Below are 24,646 nucleotides of genomic sequence, written 5' to 3' on the forward strand. Positions count from 1 at the left end.
AAAAAAAAACACCCTGAACCCTGAAGACTTAGCCAACTATAGGCCCATTTCGTTGTTGCCTGGGCTTTGTAAAATAGCCGAAAAACATGTTAACCAGGTACTATCCTCATTTGTACAGTCCACGGGAGCCCTCCACCCTACCCAGACGGGATTCAGAGCGAAGCAGGGGACGGAAACTGTTTTGGTGGTGGTGGTGGTGGCGCAAGCGACCAGGAGCATTGTGGATGCCGGAGGCTGCGCTGCGGTGGTCCTGTTGGACCTCAGCGCAGCCTTCGATACAGTAAATCACCCCCTCCCGTTACACCGCCTGCGCCGGATGGGAGTTTCTGGAATGGCCCTCAAATGGCTCCAGTCCTTTCTGTCTGAGAGATTTTTCTCAGTTTTTGAGGATGAGGTGTCATCTGAACAACTTCCACTGCACCTCGGCGTTCCCCAGGGATCCTCACTTAGCCTTACCTTGTTTAACATATACATGAGACCACTTGCTGAGGTGGTTCTTCCCTGGGGAATTCAGCTTGTCACCTACGCCGATGATACGCATTTGGTTGTCTCCCTGGCGAGGGATGACGCCACAGACCAGGGGATTAACAATCTGACCCCTTGTCTCATCAAGGTCTTAGAATGGATGACCGCCTCATTCCTCAAGCTAAATGGGTCCAAAACTGACATCATGCTGGTGGGCTATAAAGCCCCCATTAACCTCGATCCGTGGTGGCCAATCCATCTGGGCCCCCCTCCCACTCCAAAGAACCAAATAAAGAGCCTGGGGGTTTGGCTTGATTCCACCTTGGGATTTCAAGTTCAGGCCAAAAAAGTTGCTGCGACCTGCTACGGCCTGCTTAGGGTCCTCAGGAAGGTCTTGACTCTTCTTCCCTTTGAGGCCAGACGCGTGCTGGTCCAGTCGTTGATTCTTTCTCGGCTGGACTACGCAAATGCTGTCTATCTTGGGGCCCCTGCAGGTTCCATTCAAATATTGCAATCGGTGCAGAACTGTGCAGCCCGGCTACTTTTGAATGTACCCAGACGCAGCTCGGTGAAGGCCGCACTTCGATCCCTTCACTGGTTGCCGATACAGGAAAGGATCTTGTTTAAAACCATGTGCATGGCTCATAAGTCCATTGCCAATATCGGTCCGACCATTCTTTGCCCCCTGTTCCGTCGACATCAATCTCTTAGATCTTTGAGATCCAACCAGCGTAATTTGCTGGTAGTACCGAGGGTAAAGCGGGCACGCATGGGCGGCCGCAAGATTTCCCTCCAAGCAGCTAAGTTCTGGAACCTTCTCCCCGACAACATCAGGCTTGAAACTAATCATCGGCCTTCAGGAAGCTACTGAAGACATTCCTGTTTCACTGAATGACTTCATCTTGTTTTCAGGTCTTACAGCGCTGGGATGCCTTAGGGTAGCCATGCGCTATAGAAGAGCGTATTCATTCATTCATTCATTCTTTCATTCATTCATTCATTCATTCATTCATTCATTCAATAGAGGAATGAAAACTAGTGGGTGAATTGTCTCTATCCAGAAAGAGTTCCATAAATCCAAACTGATTAGTACAAGCTTTTTCTTCTTCTGAACAGAACAGACAAAGTTTCAGGCTGAGCATGCGTTATCACCTACCTGGCAACAAGAGCTTAATGCGTAACAGAATAGGTGCTGGGCCCAAAGTTTTGCTCCGAAGCCCACAGCCGGCATGATCGAAAGTCTGGGTCATGAATACCCGGTTGTGTAGTCGATTCCACCTCATGACACTTTCATCCGCCATCAGACACTCCTTGGCTCCTTATCTCATGGATTATTTTTCATCCTTGCTTTCTGTCGGTTCTGAAAAATTACTGCTTGTGGGCCCCTCCTGCAACCACTGGCTCCAAGTAAGCAATGTTGGTAACAAAAAAATAATTCTGTTGATGGTTTACTCACACAGTCCTCAGATCCTTGCAGTCAGTCAACAACCTACTACAACATTGCACCTTCCCTATGCACAATAAAGGAACTGATGTGACTCTGGTTTTCATTTAAAAAAACTTCATACTAATCTCCAGCTATCTAGAATTGCATTGGTCAGACCACTACTTCATTTCATTCAAAATATTAATCTTAACACACTCACTGCTCTCTGAAACTCGAACAGAATGTGTATAACCTGCAGCCATCAAACGCATTGAGAACATGCAAAGATAAAGCAAGGAGCTTTAGCTTTAATGGGGTAACACATGAAAAGACAGGCATGCAACGTGCACACACACTATTTGATCTCAGTGGCTATGCAATCTGTGTCTTTCACTGATTTCGATTTCTGTGTGATGTGTTTATTTCCCAAGCTTGTGGTAGAGCTGGTTTACTCCCTAAGCTTGTATTCCCGGTGCCATGCAGCACGCCATCCTTATTAAATAAAACATATGGCTCACACTTAGAAGGCTAGAAAAAGGCAGGCTGGACTGAGAGCTGCTGACAAAAATAGTTTGTTTGAATTCTTGCATGCTTGTATTTGGAAATTAAAACAGCCATGCTGTCTTTTCAAGTGATCCCTTCTCTTCAATAAGGTCGGCATTATTCAAATTTGCATTAGTAAATTGTCCTGTGTGTCACCACAGGGTAAGTATGTTTGCCGGGCAGGATGACAGTTCTGTTGACAGGAACCTAGGGCCCGATTCACAGAACTAACTTAAGACAAAATCCTAAACTTACTACTTTTGGTATTCACAGAAGTTAGGATTTTGTCTTAAGACAGACTTAAGACGGACTTAAGACAGACTTAAGTTAGGATTCTGTCTTAAGTCTGTCTTAAGTCTGTCTTAAGTCTGTCTTAAGACAAAATCCTAACTTCTGTGAATACCAAAAGTAGTAAGTTTAGGAATTTGTCTTAAGTTAGTTCTGTGAATCGGGCCCAGAGTCTGCAGTAAGACAGCTTTGCATAAAAGCATCAGTGGGTTTGGGTACCAGGTTGGTGTTGCTTTACCTCTCTGTGGGATGCTTTCAGCTTCTCCTCGACTGCCATCTTGGATAGATCTTCGACGAAGAGAGATCCTCCTGGAAATCAGAAAGACAGACTTAGATGACTTAAAATTAAAAAGATCAAGCTGCAGGTCTAAAGTATAGAGACCTTTGCAGGTTTCCCAGCAAGCATTGCGTAAAAGCCCAAAGGTAGTGGTGGACAGTAGAATAGAACATTATTAAATAAATCTTGGTAATTAAGCTCTCCAGAACTCTTGTCATAATACTGCAGTGTTAGGAAATGTGTACCTTTCTCTTGATTTGAAAACGGAATCAAGAATATTGGTGATTGATGGAGGAACAGTGTTTAGGTAGCTTTGGAGAGGTAACATTTACTGCAGTACTGCCTTCAAAATTATCCACCGGAACATTGAGGGCATATGTAGGTAATTACTATTTACCGATTCTAAAATACCGAATTTTACCGAATCGGTATTTCAGAATCGGTAAATGGTATGTGGCTAAAAATTCAGTAAAGATTACCGATTCCGTAATATTCGGTATTACCAAATCGGTATTTACCGATTCAGTAATTCCCATTCATTCATATGGGCCTCAATGGGAAGCCATTCACTATTACCGATTCAGTAAATACTGAATCGGTAATAGGGGCAACACATTCAAGGGTGGCAGGGTGTCACATTGACACCCTGTTGCACCACTGAATCGTGCATGTATGCCTGCCACATGGCACTGTTAAAAAAGCACAAAATTGCTTTTTTAAAGGTTTTCGATATTTACCACCAACATGTAGTTGGTGGTAAATAACGAATACTTAAAGCACATAAGCACTCTTAAATTTACCGAATTTCGGGTTTACCGACCGGTAATGAGCCACCCACATCGGGCCCTATATCTTACCATGGAGCAGGTTTCGGGAAGGTGGAAAAAGAAATAGAACATGCAAGAAGAAGGCAAGACAGGAAGAGACATGAAGACGGCATGACTTTTTTTCAAAAGTATTTTTATTGTTTCTATTCAAAAGAGTGTGCAATAGAAGTTTGTAGAATATCAATGGTATAGCCCCGTACATTATTGCAAATAAAAATATTTTATCTGTCCTTAGAGTCCACTTGCCCATTACCTATGGAGGCTCAGTACTTCATGCTCTAGTTCACACTTCTTCCATGTGCATATGATTTAGCTAATAGCTCTTGCAGAGTTTTCAAGGTCCCCATATCTTTTCTTCAAAGCGCATCCCTTGGCCTAATATTCCTAATATTCAACTTTCTCAGTTCCCAGACACCAACCCATGTCTTGTTTCCACTTGTGTAGCATGGGGGTGATTTGGCATCTCACAATCTGTTCACATTATGTCTCACCACCATCAGTGCCGCACTCTGTAGTAATTTCTGACATTTAGGAGGTCCTTTCTCATTCCATATCCCTTGTATAATTAGCTTTGCATTTTTCATTCCTTCTCCTACAAGTTGTGTCAAACATTTGGTTACTCCCTCTGTTGTGACTGAATTTTCCCTCTCATGGTAATGGACCTGTACCCTGAGGCCTCAGGTGAATTCTTGTAACAATTTTTGGTCATGGGCAAACAATGACCATGCATGTGCGACATGACTTAGGCCTTCCTCATGGATTACAGCCTTGCTGTGTTATGTACCCTGGTTAGGCCCAAGTAACAGAGCTACACATTTTTCTTGCATTGTCTTAATTTTGCACAATAACATTTCTGCTATGACCTTTTGCACATATTTGCATGTGCGACAATGTTAGATCAGTTTCTCTGAAACTACTTTGTTTACACATCTAGCTTCACATGACATTATCATGGAATATATTTGGAATACCATTTACAAGGCCTTTTTATGCACTATGTATAAATGACATTCTATCTTCATCCACAGGGCGACAGAGCTATCTACATATCCATAACATCGCAAATCTATACGTACATTGCAAGGATGCTTTCTGTTATAAATATTGAGCACTCCAAAAGATTAGCAGAGAAGGCACTTCAGCTGCCACGTAGGGCCCATGCATGCTGAGACTACACCACTCAGGGGTCTGACATCTTGTGAGGGGTGTCCAGTTCATGACTAAAAGTGGCTCCTACATTCTCTCCCGCCAGGTAAAGGCGTTGGGTCGTCACTTGGAGAGATTCTTGGATTCACATCTACACACAATCTAGGTACACACAAAGTAGTGTTTGCATATTAGGAGTATGCCTGATTACTGCCTTGCTTATATGTCTGCATAAATACACTATACTGTTTTAGTACCATGGTAGAACTGTATCTACTATTTACTCTTTTAGTGCTTGTAATCAATTTCATCTGCTTCTGTCTAATGATTATCGCAGCACATGACTTTTATACAAGAATAACGTTGGTTCAATAATTATTTTGAAAACGTCCCACTGTGTATTCTGCATATCACTCTGAGCACAAGTAAGCATGAGTGACTGAGCCAAAGATCCTGATCTGTTTCCATGATCCCTGAGGGGTCAGGGCTGCCATGTTCATTGGTTGCCAGAATCCATTTGCTCCCTGGTTGAGTTTGGGGGGCTTATGGTGGCAATGTGAGCTAGCTGGTCTCCGGACCAACATGCCCTGCGGGGGTGTTTGGAATCAGTCTGGACACCTCACCCAAAGTTTATGTTGTCAAAAAAGCGTGCAGGGCCTACAGATTTGTGGAAACTACACAAAATTGCACCACCAGCATTGGTAGAGTTCCTATTTAATAGTCTATCTGAGCAATTCAGTTGTGCTTTTATCAGAGACCCCTACTCTCCTCCAAAGGGAAATCCACCTCAGCTGAGTAGGTATACCCTCTGCATTGGCTGTAGGTTATTCAAGCTTGTAGGATAACATTTTCCTACTTTGTACTAACCCGATCTCAAAAAATTAATTTAATAAACTTTCTTTTCTCTTCACACAATGCCCGTAAATGGAGAAGTGAGGGGGGCACTGAAAAACAAGTATACACTCTAAATATTAAAGAAAATTGCAGAAATGCAGTTACTTTGAAGCTACTACAATATGATCTGGATTGTGGTAGAGGAACACAAAACATTCAGAACAGAGGTATTCTATTCTTGGGTTACATTCCCGGCTGTGGATACTCGCACTAAAATGTTTCACTCTTACACCGAAGATAAAACACCAGAGAAATAATTTCCATATGTGGACATAGAAATTCTGTTAACATACCAAGAACGGATAACTTAGCTTAAAGATCTCCTCCCCCATACTGTAGAAAATGTAAGACTCGGTCCGCTTTGTAAAGAAGGAGCGACTTGACCGGTCTGAGCAGCTTATACACTGCATCTTAATATTGCTAATTTAGATGCAGCAGAGTTAGCAACACTATATGAAGATCTAGTAAAGACTTACAGAAATGTTACACAGTTCATAATAGGAACTCTCAAAATTAACCCTGTGTGAACTGCTCAGGCTGCACAACCACAATTGGCTACCACGGGTATCAGCCCCCAAACACTGAATGCCCTAACGTATCGATTCCCACTAATCAGGAGCAAATTCTGTTCTGGATAGCACAGAAAACGTTTTTCCTCCCTACTGGCCCGCAGGAAAAATATAGAATTTTAACAATTTACTTGCCTACGGGGATGGCTCCCACAGGGGAAGATTGTGCCACTTGGGGCATAGTCTTTGCTACCATATATACCAGAACTCATGGTACCCCTTTACTGGCTGTCTTACCTGATGTATTCAAACAGCTTATGAATGAGTAGGGGGCAGCACCTGCCCTGGACTAAAAGATGAAACTGATGGACAATTTTGCCACAGTATCCACCAATATATTGAGTAACATGAAAGGGGAGGCAGCAGGGTTAGCAATACACTCACACCTTAGGCAGTTCACTCCTGCCCAGCAGGAGAGGGAATTGCCTAAAATCAAATAAGAAACTTATACAACGTTAGGTAGGGATAGAACTGGGTTAACCACAGCTTAAGAGTAATTCTGAAATGGTTAACTCTAAGCAAGCACCTGATTCTTACAAGAATAAATGGGATAATAAACAAAAAAGTAAACAAAAAAAGGCTCAATCACGAGATAGGTCTCCTCAGCAGGAAACCACTGACAAGAAATATAATTTAAGAAACGTTGAAAATATTACAAAGCCTGACAGGTATCAGGATAGTGATACTTGTTCCTCTTGTTCCTTTCACGATTCATCCAATACACGTTTGGAGAGAGGTGGAAGGTCAGAGAACAGATTGGAAGAGCGTGTAAACCAAAAAGGGAAACATATCGCACTTTAGACTACATCCTTAAAAATTAGAGAAACAAACCTCAATTCAAAAAGAAGAAGGTAGCTGGGATTAAAATAAGACATGCACAAACTACTCTGCTTCTGAACGTGGACTGGCCAGTGACGATGCTGGAGAGCACGGCAGATGTCATAATTGCTCGCCGGAACCTGATGGATTATCTAGTGATAGTAGCGCTGAATGAGCATATCATGGTGGAATCAACTGATATAAGGGCAAGTGTCCCCATCGATTATGTGAAATTACACTCTAATTGGAGGGGACATACCCAGGATCATTAAGGCTCCCTTCTGGGAGAACCTGAAATATGGTTACCAAATTCTTTTGGCTGAAAAGGATTGACCACCTGAATATGTACTGGAGTGCCCAATGGGGGATATAGTAATTTTACCTGCTTTCTCCGACCTTGTTCCAGAATCAATCTATCATTCATAAGCCAAGGTGTGGGCATTAGCGCTAGCTGCAGCACTATACGGCACTCATGTTGCCTGGGATGATGATTCACCTCATCAAGAGATCACATTAAAATCAGCTCCTCAACCCCAGATACCATACCAAATAAAAAAAATAGCAAAAAAACAAGTTAGGAACATCCTAGATTAAGTTGAAAAGCAAGGTAGAGTAGAAAATTGCACCTGATCAATGACTAATCCCTTGTTTACTGTAATGAAACCGGATGATCCACACCATGTTATCTAACTGATGGATGAGGAATAGGAACACCTAGCCAGAGTAGACCGCATAATTCTGGGGTTTGCTCACTTTGGCTAAAAACTTAGGGGTCGATTAGGATCGCGGACAAACTTGAATCCGTCCGCGACCCCAGAGTAGGAGGGAACGTCCGCATGGGCTGCGGTGTTCCCTCCGTGCAGATTAGGATGTGACCGCCAGGTTGGCGGTCGCATCCTATATCTTTAACATTGCGGTGGGTGCAGATTCTAGCTGCACCTGTCGCAATGTTAAAAATGCATGCCCCGCATTTGCGTGCACAAAGCGGCAGGCACCGCGCAGTGCCTGCTGCTTTGTTCACGCAAATGCAGTGGGGTACACCAGCCTGTGCACCCCCCCTTAACCCAGGGGGCCCGCAACGGGCCCACGAAGTGAAGGTCCGTATGCTTTTTCACGTCGGAAAAGCCGCCGCGGTAAAGCATACATTTTACACCATCCTAATATGGCTGGCGGTGTCTGAGAGACACCGCCAGCCATGTTAAAGCTTTTCCGCCGCGGTCGGAAGGCGACCCACCATCCATCCTAATATGGCGGTGGGTCTTTCTAGGCTCCGCGGCGGTTTTCCCCGCATCCTCCGGGCCGGCCGTGGCTTCCGCTGGACCGGAGGATGCAAGAAAACAGTAATCATATTAGGCCCCAAAATTTCAAAAAATCAAAAATTACCCATCTCAATGTCCTGTTTCTGGGATTTGAGCTGTAAAGTGGAAAAAAAAGCTTGGCAGCACTTTTTTGTTAAAGAAAATGCACATTGTTCCAAACTACATTCCGTTTTAGTATTTTGAAATTTTGACAGAACATATATTTGGGATTACACAAAACAAGTAAAACTGTCTACAATTTAATAAAACCTGATTTTTCAATCAAACATTGGATAAGGAACATCCAAACACTTTAAGTTCTGTAGAAGCTGATATAATAGCTTCCAAAACATATACACACACATGTCAACACAATTAACCCAGTGAATTGCCTAGTCATTGGACCATCTGGGTACACCTACATCATTTTCAATGAGGGTATTTACCATTATTTCTTTTATTATTTAAGAAATTCTAACCCTGGCTTTTGGAAAAAAAAAAAAATTCTTTTTGCTTTCACGAACTGCTTTGTTTCCTGGATTTTTTTTTTAACTCACTGGTGGTGAAGAAAGGACAGTGGACAGAACTATTTGACTATTTTTGTTTTCAAGTAAACATAGATTAACTTCATCTTTCACTGAACAATTCCACCTGAATTCATCATATTACTTGCTAACTTCTTCTTTTTAAAATGAGTCAACAAACTTTCTCTTTGAGCAATCCTCAAGACTTTTGGTCTAAAGGTTCTTCACCAGATCTTAAATGGCTGGAGTGGAAAGACTATTTTCTGAATTACATGGAGACTTTGGATTCTGATGGCAAAATGTCTGCTGAACAAAAGAAACGAATTCTTTTGCACTCTTTAGGTCCACAAGGTCTTAAATGCTACAATCAGATGAACAAACCTATTGTTGGGTCTGGGGACGGAAATGTTTTTAATATCGCTCTGTCAAATTTAGATAAGTATTTTGCCCCCAAAGTTTGCATTGGCATTACGCGATATAAATTTTTTCAGAGGAAGCAATCCAAGAATGAGAGTGTTGATGACTATGTGGGTGAGTTAAAAAAGATGGGGAATGATTGTGCGTTTGGTGGGTTACTAGATGATTTAATTCGGGATCAGGTGGTCATGCATGCAAATAATCCTGCTATTCAGGAACGTTTGTGGATGAATGGCGACGCCTGCCTGGATGACATTTTAGCCTTAGTTCGTAAAGCTGAAACCTCTAGCAGGTGTGCTAGTGCCTTGAAATCTGATAGCACTACAAAGGATATAATTGCTAAAGTTAACTCCAATTACAAAAAAATTAATAATTTCAAACAAAAAAATGAAACTTGGTCAAAACCTAAAGTGAGTGGCGAGACTCCCAAATGTTACAGATGTGGGAGTTCTGAGCATTTAGCTTTTGCTAAGTCGTGTCCGGCTAAGAAGAGTAAATGTGGTGCATGTGGTCTGTATGGTCATTACACCAAAGCATGTAGAAGGAGGACCAAGACAGTCAAATGCATTCAAGAGGACGTTGATTCTGATAATAACTCTTCCTGCAGTGATGATCAAGCCTCTGAATGTGCAGTAGTCTTAAAAAAGAAACTCCTTCTCAATATACGGGATGGATGTTTATTGGTTGACAATAAACCTGAATGTTGGATGTACATTGGAGGTGTGCATGTTAAAGTTTACGCGGATTCTGGCTCGCCTTTCACAATTGTAAATGAAGATGTTTGGCGTAGAAATTTTGTTGACCGAATTGGTTCAAATTTATCTTCTCCAGATATTGACCCAGAAGGTTATAATGGGGGAAAAATTGATATCATTGGTTTTCGTTGGTTGAAATTTGAATTCAAGAATCGCAAATCTTATGGTAAGTTATATATTTCAAAGAAAGGGCCATCGGTTTTAGGATGGAATGATCAGGGTGATTTACACATAATTCTTGATCCCAATTCTGTTGAAAAGGTTTTGGTAATGGATGAAGGGACCAAGACTGGCGATGTACTGCTAAAGAAATTTCCCTCTGTCTTTCAGAAAACAATTGGCAAACTTAAGGATTTTGAGCATAAGATAATCTTAAAGGATGATGCAGTCTCCAAAATCCATAAGGTCAGAAGTGTCCCTATTGCTTTAAGACAAGATGTTGCATCTGAGCTAGATAGACTAGTCTCTTCTGGCATCATTGAGCCTATTGAGGCATCTGCTTGGATTTCTCCTTTGGTTGTGGTGAAACGTGCTAACGGAAAATTGAGACTCTGCGTTGATTTGCGCCATTTGAATGATAATATTGTGGTGGATCAATTTCCCTTACCAAAAATAAATGAGATGTTAGCTTTACTGGATGGTGCTAAATGGTTCACCACAATCGATTTATCTGCCGCATACCACCAGATTCCTCTATTTAAAGACAGCAAGCAATACACTGCTTTTATAACCCCGCAAGGTTGTTATCAGTTCAAGAGAATGCCTTTCGGCTTAGCTTCAGCTGCTGCTGTTTTCCAGCGTTTAATGCACAGGTTGTTCTCCACTGTAAAAAACACAAAATTAGGTAGGTTGGTGAATAAATCTTCATCAACCTACTTTGAAGTGCCTTCATTTCAATACAACAAACACTGAACTGTGTTTTCAAAACCATGAGAAAATTCCACAGTGGTACAGACTGCTGTAGTGAAAGAGCGAGCACTAGCTTAAGGAAAATGCATAATTGTCGTAACCCCGGTACCGACCATAGAGGCTGTTACAGAATCGAGCATTCCAAATGCTAAGGCTTTATATCCACGATGGATTCAATGGGCTAACTCTCTCACTGCAACAAATGTAGATTACGATTGGATTCTACATTACAAGCACAAGCATTCCTGCAATACGAACAAGAATATTCGCTGCCAAATTAAATAATGCGTCTAAATCAATATAAAAATACCATCTACACTGATGTATCTGCTGAGCCTGCCATAGGGACAAGACATCAATATTCTGTGGCATGCGTAATCGTAAATGGGGGCGAATACATGATAAAAAGTTCCATCCTGAAAAAACAAACACACAGTCCCTAGGGGATCATACATCACAGCTGGCACAACTCAAAGTCCTAATTCTGGCACTACAAAGTACGGTTCACAGATTCCCCACACTTATAGTGTGCGATTCATATAACAAATAACTTCATTATTGGAGCCAGAATGGATTTCAAGATTCCAAGTGTTACACAATAAAGCAAAAGCTGCTTTGGGAACAGGTGGCAAAGCTGAAAGAATGCTTGCCGCGGGCTTATGTAATCTACACATTGAGTCATCAATGTGTTGGCATTCACGTTGAAGGGAATTCCATGGCTGATGAAGCCTCTAAGGCAACAGTCCGCACTGCTGCCATTGTTGCAATCACTCGTTCTAGCACAAGATTAGACCGAGACATCATGTTGGCTGTCAATGCGGCATGCCATGAGATATGCCAAAAGGCTCTCCACTCAAGTACTTCTAAAATTTGTTTGCACAAAATATTCTGTATGCTCAGCTTCCAGGAGTGGGGGGATAGAGTAATACCAAACACTGATCGCATATTGGTATTTTTACTAGTTGCACATCAGGTCTGGGTTGCGTGCATGCATGGGTTACTGTGACAGTCTTGCTAGTAAAGCAATGCTATTTTTGGCCAGGTCTAACTAAACTGACAAAGGTCTTTGTCTTCAAATGTGACATCTGCCTCAGACGAAACGTTCAACCATAGCGAGCCCACCACAGACCCTTCTATTGTCTCAGACAAACCTCTAGCAGTTGTTTATTTGGGTCACGGCGGCCCCTTACACTCAGACAGGGCTTACAAGAACATCTTGGTGGCAGTGGATTCATGCTCCAGATTCCTGTGGATTTGGCCACAGCACTCGGCTGACGCTCAAACTGTTATAAAGGATTTGTGAGTCTTCATCAAGACATATGCAATTGGCAAACTACATTCCGACCAGGGCCCGGGGTTTAGCTCTCAGGCTTACAAAGAAGCCATGGGAAGTTTGGGTGTGGCCTTGTGGTACTCCTCCCCCTATCATCCCAAGGGAAATTAGATAGTTGAGAGGAAAAACCATGACTTAAGGCAGTCCTCAACTGCAAGGGTGTTAGGTCTGAGTCGCAGGTGGGTCAATTACCTATATGGGGTCCAGAGGGTACTCAATAACATGCCAAGAAAGTCCCTGGGTGGGGTCGTACTCCATCTGAAATCCTGTTTGGTGTGAGAATGTGGGTACCAGACCTCGATAATGTCAGTACAGTGGTGGCCGAAACACCATTTCACATCAATGAACGTTTGGCTGTTTTATAGGAACTCAATGAATTCCAGGGCACTCAAAGTAACATGTAAGAGAGAGTGTTATTTACGCGCCACTCAAGATGGCAGTGTTTCTTTGAGCTCAACTCGAGCGCGGAGCCCTTTCAACTTCATTTGGCTGTTACTTGCTCGTTTGGAACAACTTTTGTGCACCGGAATGCCTCTTATATCCAACACCTTCTGTTGACCGAATCTGGTGCGGCTGGAGCACCCTCTCTTCCTCGGAGCTGCATAGTGATTCTGTCTTCTGGTGTGAGCAGCCACCATCTTACGCATGTACAGCTTACATTCCATGGTTCCCAGCTGCGGTAACCAGTGTTTTTGTTTTTTTTCATAAAATGCTCGGCGGCATTTTCTTCATTTTTTTTAATATTCCTTCTTCTTATTGGACTTTTATTCAAAAACAAAAAAGCATGTGAATTCCTATTTTAATAGTACCTCTGGCATTATTTTTCTTTCTTGAACCATGGCTTAAGGTGTCTTGTTGCTGTTTAGTTTGTCTGCTTACACCGAGCACATCCTTTTTTACAAAGCACGCTTTTTGGGACTATTAACACCTTATTTTTATTTTTACGTATTAAAAGCCATGTGCACACTTTTGCGCACTGTGGTTAATTTCTATGGGCAGACTTAAATCTCTACAAAAGTCAGCATATCACTCTTTTTTATTACATGAAAATGGATAGTGATATCTTAGCTGCTGCCAAGCACCCTTCTTCTTGCACTAAACCAAAACGGTTGAAAAATACCACCCTTCACCCATTTTGTCATCTCAAAACTCTTCTTATTGGACTTTTATTCAAAAACAAAAAAGCACGTGAATGCCTATTTTAATGGTACCTCCGGCATTATTTTTCTTTCTTCAACCATGGCTTAAGGTGTCTTGTTGCTGTTTAGTTTGTCTGCTTCCATCGAGTACCTCCTTTTTTACAATCCATATTTATTTTTTGCTTTTTTGGGACTATTTACACCTCATTTATATTTTTACGTATTAAAAGCCATGTGCACACTTTGCGCACCGTGGTGCTTTTCTATGGGCAGACTTAACTCTCTGCAAAAGTCAGCACATCACTCTTTTTTATTACGCTAAAATGGATAGTGATATCTTAGCTGCTGCCTAGCACCCTTCTTCTTGCACTAAACCAAAACGGTAGAAAAATAACCCCTTCACCCATTTTGTCATCTCAAAACTCTGTTTTTGACACTATCCTTGATGAGGTGAGGGGTCTAAAACCTTTCCTGTCCGACACTTATGAAAAGCTCAAGCAGATTGAGGATACATGGATAACCATGGAAGCTAGGTTGTTTGACAGAGCAGAGTGCATTAGTGGCCTACATGATGTTAATGCCAAAATTCCTATCATGGAACAGGGAAACCAAAAACTCATGCTACATACAGACGACCTTAAAAATAGAAATAGGCATTGTAACCGTTGGTTATATGGCCTTTCAGAAAATTCGGACTGACTCAACCTCTTGATAATGTTCATTCCTGAGCTTTTGGACCTTCCAAAAATACCATCATTGAACATTCAATGTGTCCATCGTCTTGGTTGCTTCCAACCTCACTTTACCAGAACTAGAGGAATTATAATGCTCTTCTTGGAATTTACGTACTAGCGCCATGTGTTGCAGGCAACAAAAGGAAAACATTGTCTTGTGTGGTCATAAAATATTTATGTATCTCAAGATGTCTCCAATGCTACTAATGCCAGAAGGAAGGAATTTCTTGCTCTTCATCCACAAATGAGACAGCTGATCATTCGTTATGGCATTTTGCATCCATGACTTTAGAAAATTAATTATGATGGTTCTACTCACTGATTTGATGACCATTGGAAATTGAAATCTTTTCTTCAAAGCATTTCACCTCATTCTATGTCTACCCCTGTCCAGTGCTCCTAAATACCTCTTAATTTACTCTCTCACCCTTTAATTACTATACACAGCTGTTATCTTTTCTATTTTCTTGTTTCTCGCTCCGCTCATCTTGCTCTTGGTGCTGTCATGCTTCATGCTTATTTCTTCTTCCCTTAATTTTAGATCTGCATTTCTCTCCTCGATCTATCTTCTCATTCAAATATCTCTTTTTCATTTTCTATTTTTGTTTCCCTCTATTCTCCTTGTTTGATGAATACCTTTGTGTTTGCTGGCTTCATTTATTAATTGCATACATGTTCTATATTTATTGCAACTTGGTGTCCTTTTGTTTCCCTCAGTGTTTATGAAGCATGTTATCTATGTCCCTGTATCTTCCCTCCTAATCTCCAATATTTTTAACGTTGTCTCATAGAATGCTCGTGGTCTGGGACATCCTGTTAAAAGACAGAAGGTACTTTCACATCTGTTTAAATTTACTTCACATGTTACCTTTTTGCAGGAAACCCACTGCAATCATGTTGAATCACTTAAATTAAAAAGGCAATGTTCTGGAATGTTGTATATTCTCCTGCTATTAATTGTAAGGGGTGTTGTCATACTCTTTCATAAATCTTTGCATGCACAAATGATATCAACTCAATGTAATAATGATGTACGATGTGAATTGGTTAGGGTTGTAATTCATGATAAATCAATTTCTTTATCTAACATTTATGGTCCTGTCAAGCAAGATCCAGATTTCTGGAACAATATTAAGATAACTTTTGCATCTATTGATAATCCTAACATCATTGTTGCAGGTAATTTTAATCAATGGCTAGATCCCTTTACTAAAGAAACAACGAAAGAGTGGCTCTTTAAAGGAGAAAAAACTATAGGGAACACACTAGTGTTTTTAAAAAGGACCCTCACTCACCGACCTAGTCAGTGACATGCTTCATCATAGGGTCCCCACCTAGGAGGCCTAATGCCTCCCTGGTGTGCTACGACGCCTGCCACTGCAGCGGAGCTGGTTCTTTGAGTGTGTAATGTGAACGGACAGTGCAAGATTAAAAAGTTTCCAAATACTACCTGTAAACCAATTTATGTAGGGTGATTTGGATACTGATAAAAACAGGTGACGGACCTGTCCTTAGCTCGTAATTAAAGCCAAGAGATCCGATTTAGAAAAAAAGTGTATACTGGTCGACATGTTTCCGCTTAAGGCGGCACAGTTCTGCCAAGCTTTTATCAGGACCTAAGTAGGGACCATGGCGGTATACGCTCTCTAAGGCGTACCCTAACCTCTGGTCAGAAAAGGGGTGGTCAAACTCACGGTTTCACCACTCAGATCATATGGTATTTCCGAGATCCGTTGTAGCCTGCAAGAAAAAACGCAACACAACAATAAATTTTTTGCATTTTTTAGAACTGTACGTGTCTTTCTGCAAAGGTGGCTAAAAAACAAGCGTTAACTGTGTGCTCTCTTAAATTGGTGATTCAAAAAGGCCTGAGGACCATTATTGTTCAGGTGGTTAAACTAGACCGCAGTATGCTCTTTGCCCATGCATGTGTTTCATCAAACTCGCACCTTATCTGTAGCTCGTGTGGCGAGGAAAAAAAAATACACTATCGTGTGTTTAAATAAATCGGCCTCGTAATAATCGGGCCAGAACGGTTGTGCTCTTAAGAAGAAAAGGTAAACCCATTATAGAAACACGGACAGGTGTCCGAGAACGGGGTGAGATATACTTAATTCCGAGCTGCCCGAAAATGTGTGTAAAAGGAGCATTCTAAGACACAAAGGCACGGGCGGACAGCGGTATGAACAAACAAACAGCGGCTGGAGAAATGGCTTACTTTAAAACAAGATGCTACTCGTATCATGGAGGTCAAGACGGGGTCCTTTTTAAAAACACTAGTGTGTTCCCTATAGTTTTTTCTCCTAAAAGAGACACTCTTTCGTTGTTTCTTTTGTACTGATTTTTGGGGGACCAAGAGTGTCTTCTCCCTCCCTCTCTAGTTGTTTCTAGAAGTAGATCCCTTTACTGACAGGATATATAAATATAAATGTAATCCTGATAAATCCCATGAAGCATTTCAGTATGCCATTGCCACTTGTCCATTATTTGATGTTTGGAAAACCTGTAACCCTGATACCTCTGAATTTACATTTTTCTCTACTGTGTATCACACCTGCTCGAGAATTGATTGTATTTTAGTTACTAAACCCCTTCTTCCCTCCATTCAGTTGTCAGAGATAAGTTCTACTTTTATCTCTGACCATGCTTCTGTTTTCTCTTCTTTTGATTTATCTCTAAATAACCCAAAGACTGGTCGTTGAAAGTGTAATAATTTTCTTTTATCTGATGATCAATTTGTTTTAGAGACTACTACATTCATTAATGAGTTTTTTTTTAATTTAACCATTCTCTCAAAACTTCTATTCCCATTACCTGGGATGAATTAAAGGTGTCCTTATGGGCTTTCACCATAGCTTATTCAGCTAAATAGAAAAAAAATAGGTGATGCCAAATATGTGGCACTATTACAACAGTTCAAAACAATGGAGCATACTTACTTTTCCTGTAAATTGACCTCTGCCCTTATGAGTTGATTGAAGTCACGTCTGCTCCTGATAAACTTGCTACCATTGATGCTTGTAGCATCCTCCTTACATATAAATATCACAGTGGCCAAAACAAGCTGTTGGCTAATTTGTTTTAAATTAAATCTTAACATGAAAACATTAGCCCAATTCAGAACACATATACCAACAATACTGATATCTCTTTCACTTTCTAAGAATATTATCAGTTACTCTACTCTGATGAGACCAATCCCTTGGACATAATATGCATATATTTTTTCATGCCCTCCCAGTCTTCCTCATATAGCTGATAAGGTCAACTTATTAGAAGCTGAAATAAGTCTCCAGGAAATAACAGAAGCTTTCAAATCCTTAAAAAAAGCCAAGGTTCCTGGATCTGATGGCCTATCCATTGAATTTGTTTCTTCTTTTTCTTCTATTTTTGCTCCTAAACTATTTTAACGTTTTATTTCATTTATATTAGCTTCCAAGGCCACTGGTTCCTTTCTAGAAGCTTTGATTATCCTTATTGCTAAACCTCATAAAGACCATACTCTCTGTAAAAATGATCGTCCTATTTTTTCATTAATTAATTATGATTGTAAAATATTTGCTAAATTTCTAGATTTCGTTCTTGTGACTATTGTTCCCTTATTGGTGAAAACTGAACAGTCTGGTTTTGTAAAAGGCAGAGTGGCTGCAGATAATGTTAGAATGTTTTCAGACATTATCACTTTTGACCCATCAACTGGCAATTTATGTTTGCCTCTCTACGTTGGAACGGTTTTGGCCATAACTTAATTTCCCTCATAAAATTGCAATATTCTACCCCTCATGGCAATGTTTTTGTTAAAGGTAGTTTTTCCCCTTATTTTGAGTTACAAAGAGGTACACATAAATGGTTGTCCTCTATCCCCTTTATTATTTATTCTCTGTTTAGAACCTTTCCTTGAACGTATTAGTTGTAACACACTTATATCAGGTTTCAAATGTAATTCCATTGAAATCAAATTATCTGCTTATGCGCATGATATATTTTAGTGTATATGCCTAATTCCCTTTCCTCGTTACCTCCATTTTAAGCAAAATTCTATTGTACTCTGATGTTTCTGGTTATAAACAGAATTGTTCAAAAACTGGAATATTACCATTAAATCCTTAATGTTCTCAACATATGTTTACTAATACTGACTTTACTTTGTGCCCTTTCAAAATAAAGTATCTGGGTATTTGGTTTTCTTCTACTATATCACACAAAATGAGTTATACTTTTACTGGTTTAAAACTCACATTGGAGAAATTGATATCATCATGGTCTCCTCTTCGTTTATGCTGGTGGGGCAGACTGGATACTATTAAGATGATGATTGTACCACATGTTCTGTATACATTATCTTCGTTACCTTTTAAGAAACCTGCTTCCTATTTTTCTCAAATTAATTCAATTTAGAACATATTTCTTTGGAACAATAAACATTATTGGTTTGCTTTGACTAAATTCAAGTGCCCTAATACTGAACGTGAGTTTCCTCAATTTTAAATTATATCACTCTGCATTTGTAATTTGATTTGTTTTGCCTTAATTCATGATATTTCTGATACGCTTATACTTCGATGGATTATATTTTAACGCTCTGTCCTGAAAGATTTTTCATTTGATGGGTTATTTATGTTGATGGGGTTATTTATGTATTTAATTGTACTTTTATATCAACGAATTCTATACTAAAATACTTGCAACAATTGATACACACAATACTTTTTTCAGGTTATGATTCACGTCAATGTTTCCCTGATTCCTCTATTTGGTAACAACAAATTTATAAACTTTCGATGCAATCATTCTATTATAAACACTGGAAAGAGAAGGGTCTTCTGTTTTTTCACCAGCTTCTACAAAAGAACTATCTCATTTCCTTTTCCCAATTGCAAGCAAGATATAATTCAGTTCATTTTTGCAGGAATAGATATTAATGTCTCCTTCTCTTCAATCCTATTTAACAACCAATAATTTCGCTCCAGATGTTGCACCTCTAACCTCTCATACTCCATTGTATACCATTTCTTCTGATTGTAGACCTAAGGTGGCTCATTTATATAATCTGTTATTATTGCCCATTCCTATTAGACCCAAATCTCCTATTGAATTTTTGTAGGACGCTGACTTGTCTCTTTCTGTCCGTTCTCCTACTTGGTATAAATTATGGCTTAAAATATTTAAAACATTACACAATCCTTATTTTTTTATTTATAAAAGAACCCTTAATACTCCTGAACATATCCTTAGATTTTCTCCCACCTCCTCTTCCTTATGTTGGTCCTGTTCTTCTTCTACAGGTACTTTACTTCATTTGCCTTACTACGGTCCCAGTGTTTTTAAATTTTGGGAAAGAATTTGGTCAAAATGTCTAAAGCTTTTCACTACAATATTCAATTATCAATTCGAAATGTTTTCCTTGGAACTGTTTCACTAGATTTCTCTCCTAAACCTCTGTTGTTTGATCTATTTATTGCTATTGTGTTTAAGGTGATTCTTTCTGGTTGGAAAGACAATTCCATGCAGTCTATATTAGCTTGATGGAATGTTATTTGTGATAAACATAAAATAGCTAATGTTTCTACTCTCTCGTTAAATTCAAATCTGATCTACTCTGGTAACCTTTTACTACGTATCTCCCTTCTTACTCACCTCTTTCTTAACTACATCCTTTTTCTCTTCTACTTTTCTCTTTTGTTTTTCATTCACTTTTCCATATATAAAACATTCCTGTTAAACATTTATTGTCTTGTATTGCTATTTTTCTCAATTTGAGCAATGTTATTACTTGGCAACTTTATTTGGTATTGTACACTATTGTTGTTGCATCTGATTGTTTGACACTTCTTGGGCTCTCAATTCTTTAATAAAACTTACTAAATGGAACAAAACAAAAAGTTACATCCACCACTGGAGAAGTGAAGGTCATACCGGAAAGAACAGGCTGCGTCTTGAAGATTGGGACCTGGTCAGGGAAAATATTGTAGACAAGAAAGAATGTTGGTCTGTACCTGTCTTGACTGTTGAAGGAACTAAAACTGTACTTCTTCCGCCTCTTGCCAGCTGCTGAAACTAAATTTTGCCTACATTGGTCTGATCAAACCACCCTATGTGGCTGATTTTCAACAGTAGACCGATTGGGCTCCTTGGTAGCCACTGCACTCCTCTCGCTACCGTTCAGGAAGTTCAGATGGAAGCTTTACTAACTACAGAAGATTCACCTCTCCAAAGATAAACTGTAAACAATAATGAAGTAGACCAATTACCTTTCACTGTGGCTGAGACACCATCCACTGACTGGACAATCCATTCTTACATCTCCCTGCTGGTCACGACTTTTCAATGCAATGCTGTCTGCAATGCCAATAAGTAGGCAGATAAGAAGCTCTAGGGAAAGGTTATGAGCATGAATACTGGGAGTTACTATTCAGGTTTAGACACAGGAATGGGGATTCAGACATTTTCCTTAGGTGTTCCGACTGTGAGGATGCTGTAAGTGGGTCCTCAGCTTGCAAGGACATTTCACTTTATGGGGCATGCAATGCTTCAGTTGCGAACTACTCTGAAGGGTTCTCCGGCTGCTTATGCTGCTCTTGAATGGGAGCTATTTGATGCTGAATGATGAAGGTTGCTGTGGGTTGGATTCAGGCATCGCTTATCTAGTAACAGTTAATTCCATAGTCTTTTGTTGCACACAAGTACTATTTCCACCTGCCAGCACAATTAGGGAGGCAATGCTATGGCCTTGGATAAATGTTTCTAGCATACGCTTTGATTCTCTGAGCAAACTGAAAGCCATGCTTTCTCAAAAAGATGTGGCCTTAACATCAGCCAGAGAGAATTTTGATCCCTACGTTGCAAGACCCTTGTCTGCAATACAGACACTGCTCTATACTAACTTCCCACTGCATTTCGGGGAGCTGGTCCACTATATCATTAATATGCCTGATACGGAGGTAATAATGCATTGTTTAAAAAATGTTTTGGCTCCGGACTGGTTGGCACCTTTCAGATAATTTTTGGAGCTATACCATCTTTCATATACTCCGTGTTGAAAGCATGATTTGTCCTGTTATTTGTGGAATTAAACCTGTTTTTGATTTTTCTGCTCTGCAATGGACGTCCCAGTTCAATCCGGAATGGAGACAGCACTGGCTGTGCTACAATGCCGTGAGCATATGATACACTGCTGTGGCACACTCGGTTTTGAGAACTGAACAAGCTCTGGTTCTTCTCGTTCAGGCCTGTTTGGCTTCAATGCGTACAACCTGTATTCTGCTGCCTGCTTTGCTGCAATGAATGCATAGTGGATCTCTGTCTCAGATCACAATTGGTCGCACCACTGTATATCGAAGTACTAAAGGACTCCTTAAAGGCCAATAGGTATTGTTGTTGCCAGCGTATTCCATTGCTGATTAATGCATTCTTCTAGCCTCCTGAGATGCTTTGGCTCCTAGTTAAATAGGCATCAGCTCTAAGATACGCTTAAAGGATGCAGTCCCTGCCTCAGCGATTGCTGCTGTGGGAACTGGAAGGAATAACCTTTGTTCCATAAACCTGCTTCAAGGTGCGCCCCTTGGAATGTAATCTGCGGTTGTGGGCAACAGCCATGTCGAGTCTACCACTCAGAACACATAAAAACTGGCTCATCCATGTGCTGGGAAAGATATTGCCTGTTTTTAAAACAAAAATTAATCAAAACAATTTTTTATTTGCTTTATTGATTTAGGCCCCATGGCTTTCTGGGTGCTTGGGATTTCTAATAGTATAATGACTTTTTCAATATTTTAAAGGGAAGCTTGCATTTAGATGATTTTAAACGTGATCTTAGACCTTTTTATTTTTTATTTTGGCCTGCTGGCTTTTAGATAGCTTTTAAATATTGACCCTTAGTATTAGAAGTGAGTGTTATGTGCCCGGGTTAGGCGCAAGTAACTGAGATACACATTTTTCTTACATTGTCCTAATTTTGCACAATAACATTTCTGCTGTGACCTTTTGCACATATTTGCACGTGTGACTATGTTGGCTTAGTTTTTCTGAAACCACTTTGTTTTGACATTTAGCTTCACATGACATTTTCACAATGCCTCGAACACCATGTACAAGGCATCTTTAAGCACTGTGTACAAATGTCATTCTATCTTCATCAGACAGGGTTATCTACATATCTCCATAACACTGCTAATCTATGCGCATATCACAAGGTTGCTATTTATATTATAAATAATGAGCATCCCAAAAGATTAGCAGGGGAGGCACTTCAGCTGACACGGACTGAGACGTCAGCACGCAGCGGTCTGACATCTTGTGAGGGGTGACCAGCTCATGACCAAGATGGGCTCCTACATTCTCTCCCGCCAGCTAATGGGATTGGATTGTGCCTTGGGGGGATTCTTGGCTTCACACCTACACACAGTCTAGGTACATGCAGAGTAGTGTTTGCATATTAGGAGTCTGCCTGATTACTGCCTTGTTTATATGCCTGCATTGATACGCTGTTTTAACCCCCTGTGTGCGTGCATCGGCCAAAGGCCATCGCGAGCACTACCTCGGATTTTCTGCCGCGGTAAACAGGTTAACACCATGGTAGAATTGTATCTACTATTTACTCCTTTGGTGTTTGTAATTACTTTCATCTGCTTCTGTCTACTGATTATCACAGCAGCTGTATTTTATACAAGAATAACACTGGTTTAATAAATATATTGAAAACATCCCACTGTGGATTCTGTCTATTTCTACGAGTACAAGTAAGCACTGGTTCTGTTCTGTTTCCACAATCCCTGAGTAGTCCGGGTTGTCATGTTCAGTGGTTGCCAGCAACCATATTCTCCATGGTAAAGTTAGGGTGGGCTTATGGTATTACTGTGCGCTATCTGTTCTCTAGGCCAACATATCCTGCAGAGGTGCTTGGAATCAGTCTCAACAAAGCAAACACAAGGAGATGATGGACGGAGAGCTGAAACTTTTCAGACACTCACTCCCAGTCACAGATCTGGGTCGAATCCATCATCATTCTTCAGCTTACTTTGCCACCCCAGTTCAGACACAGCTGTATGCAAATCACTCTTGACCCTGTGCCTCATGGGAACAGTCCAGCCCGAACTGCCGAGCCATGTCTTCCCTGGACAGGATTCAAAAAGGAGAGGGTACCCCACTTTCACCAGGGAACAGGGTAGGAAGACAGTTAGTCAAAGGGCACTGTTTTGTCCAAAAGAATCCAATTAGGGCCAGATAAAGCTTTAGATGGGTATCAAATCTTTCCACTAAAGTTTTAGAGTAACCAAATTGTCTATGGCCATTGGATCCAGTGAAATATAGTGGCAGAGATATCAAGTGGGCCACTTACACGTGAGGGGTTTGTTGTGACTATGTTTAGTCTGTTGTTTATTGTGAATATATTTTGATTGCTTTTCCACTTATTGTGTACCGTAATATTATGTTTATGTAACACTGTTGAATAAGTATTTTTATCTCTTCAAGATATTTAATCTTGGATTTTAATTGTTTTGGAAGAATTGTATGATTTTATCTTGTCTTTATTGTTTTTTTATATGCAACTTGAATAAATCTAGATTGTAAACAAGACTATTCTTTTGTGGAAACCCATTCCTATGTTTGTCCGAATACCTATGGCATACTGTGACCTCTCTTTGTACCAAAAGAAAGGCCTTTTGTGACAAGTAGACTATTCGACTCCAGGGATTTCCCCTTTGACTAACAATTCCCTGGACAGGAAACAAGCATCCTTCAACTGGCTAACAACCCTCATCAGCCAGGCTAGCTTGAATCCAGTGGCAAAGTGAGCTAGGGACCCAAGTCTGGGCATACCCTGCCAACTTAGGGCGAACAAAGCAAACACAAGGAGATGATGGACGAAGCTCTGAAACTTTTCAGACACTCACCCCCAGTCACAGATCTGGATTGAATCCATCATCGTACTTTAGCTCACTGACCCACCCCAGTTCTGACACAGCTATATGCAAATTAGTCATGGCCCTGTGCCTCATGGGACCAACTGTCTAAGAGCCCGATTCACAGAACTAACTTAACCCCTTCGGTGCTGCGCGAATTCTCCTGCTGTGCAGGAGAATTAATAAGTGGGTGGAATTCTCGGCTGTCCTCAGCACATGCCCACCGTGACGTCGGACGGCCAGGGGCCATCCGGAGCACCGAAGAGGTTAAGACAAAATCCTTAACATACTACCATTTTGGTATTCACAGAAGGCACTTACTCATTCTGGTATTCACTGAAGGCACTTACTCATGATGAGTAAGTGCCTTCTGTGAATACC

At 40.6% G+C, this 24,646-nt stretch overlaps 1 protein-coding gene across 1 annotated transcript in view; it reads right to left on the reverse strand.

Annotated features, from left to right (window-relative positions):
- Positions 1–24,646, reverse strand: part of LOC144807907 (uncharacterized) — a 319,307-nt gene that overhangs the window by 288,988 nt on the left and 5,673 nt on the right. Inside the window, exon 2 of the mRNA XM_078673503.1 lies at positions 2,961–3,031. Within this exon, the coding sequence (XP_078529629.1) occupies positions 2,961–3,031 (71 nt within the window). The remainder of the gene's footprint in view (positions 1–2,960; positions 3,032–24,646) is intronic.

This window comes from Lissotriton helveticus, chromosome 1_2 (genome assembly GCF_964261635.1).
Source record: "Lissotriton helveticus chromosome 1_2, aLisHel1.1, whole genome shotgun sequence".
Taxonomy (NCBI): domain Eukaryota; kingdom Metazoa; phylum Chordata; class Amphibia; order Caudata; family Salamandridae; genus Lissotriton; species Lissotriton helveticus.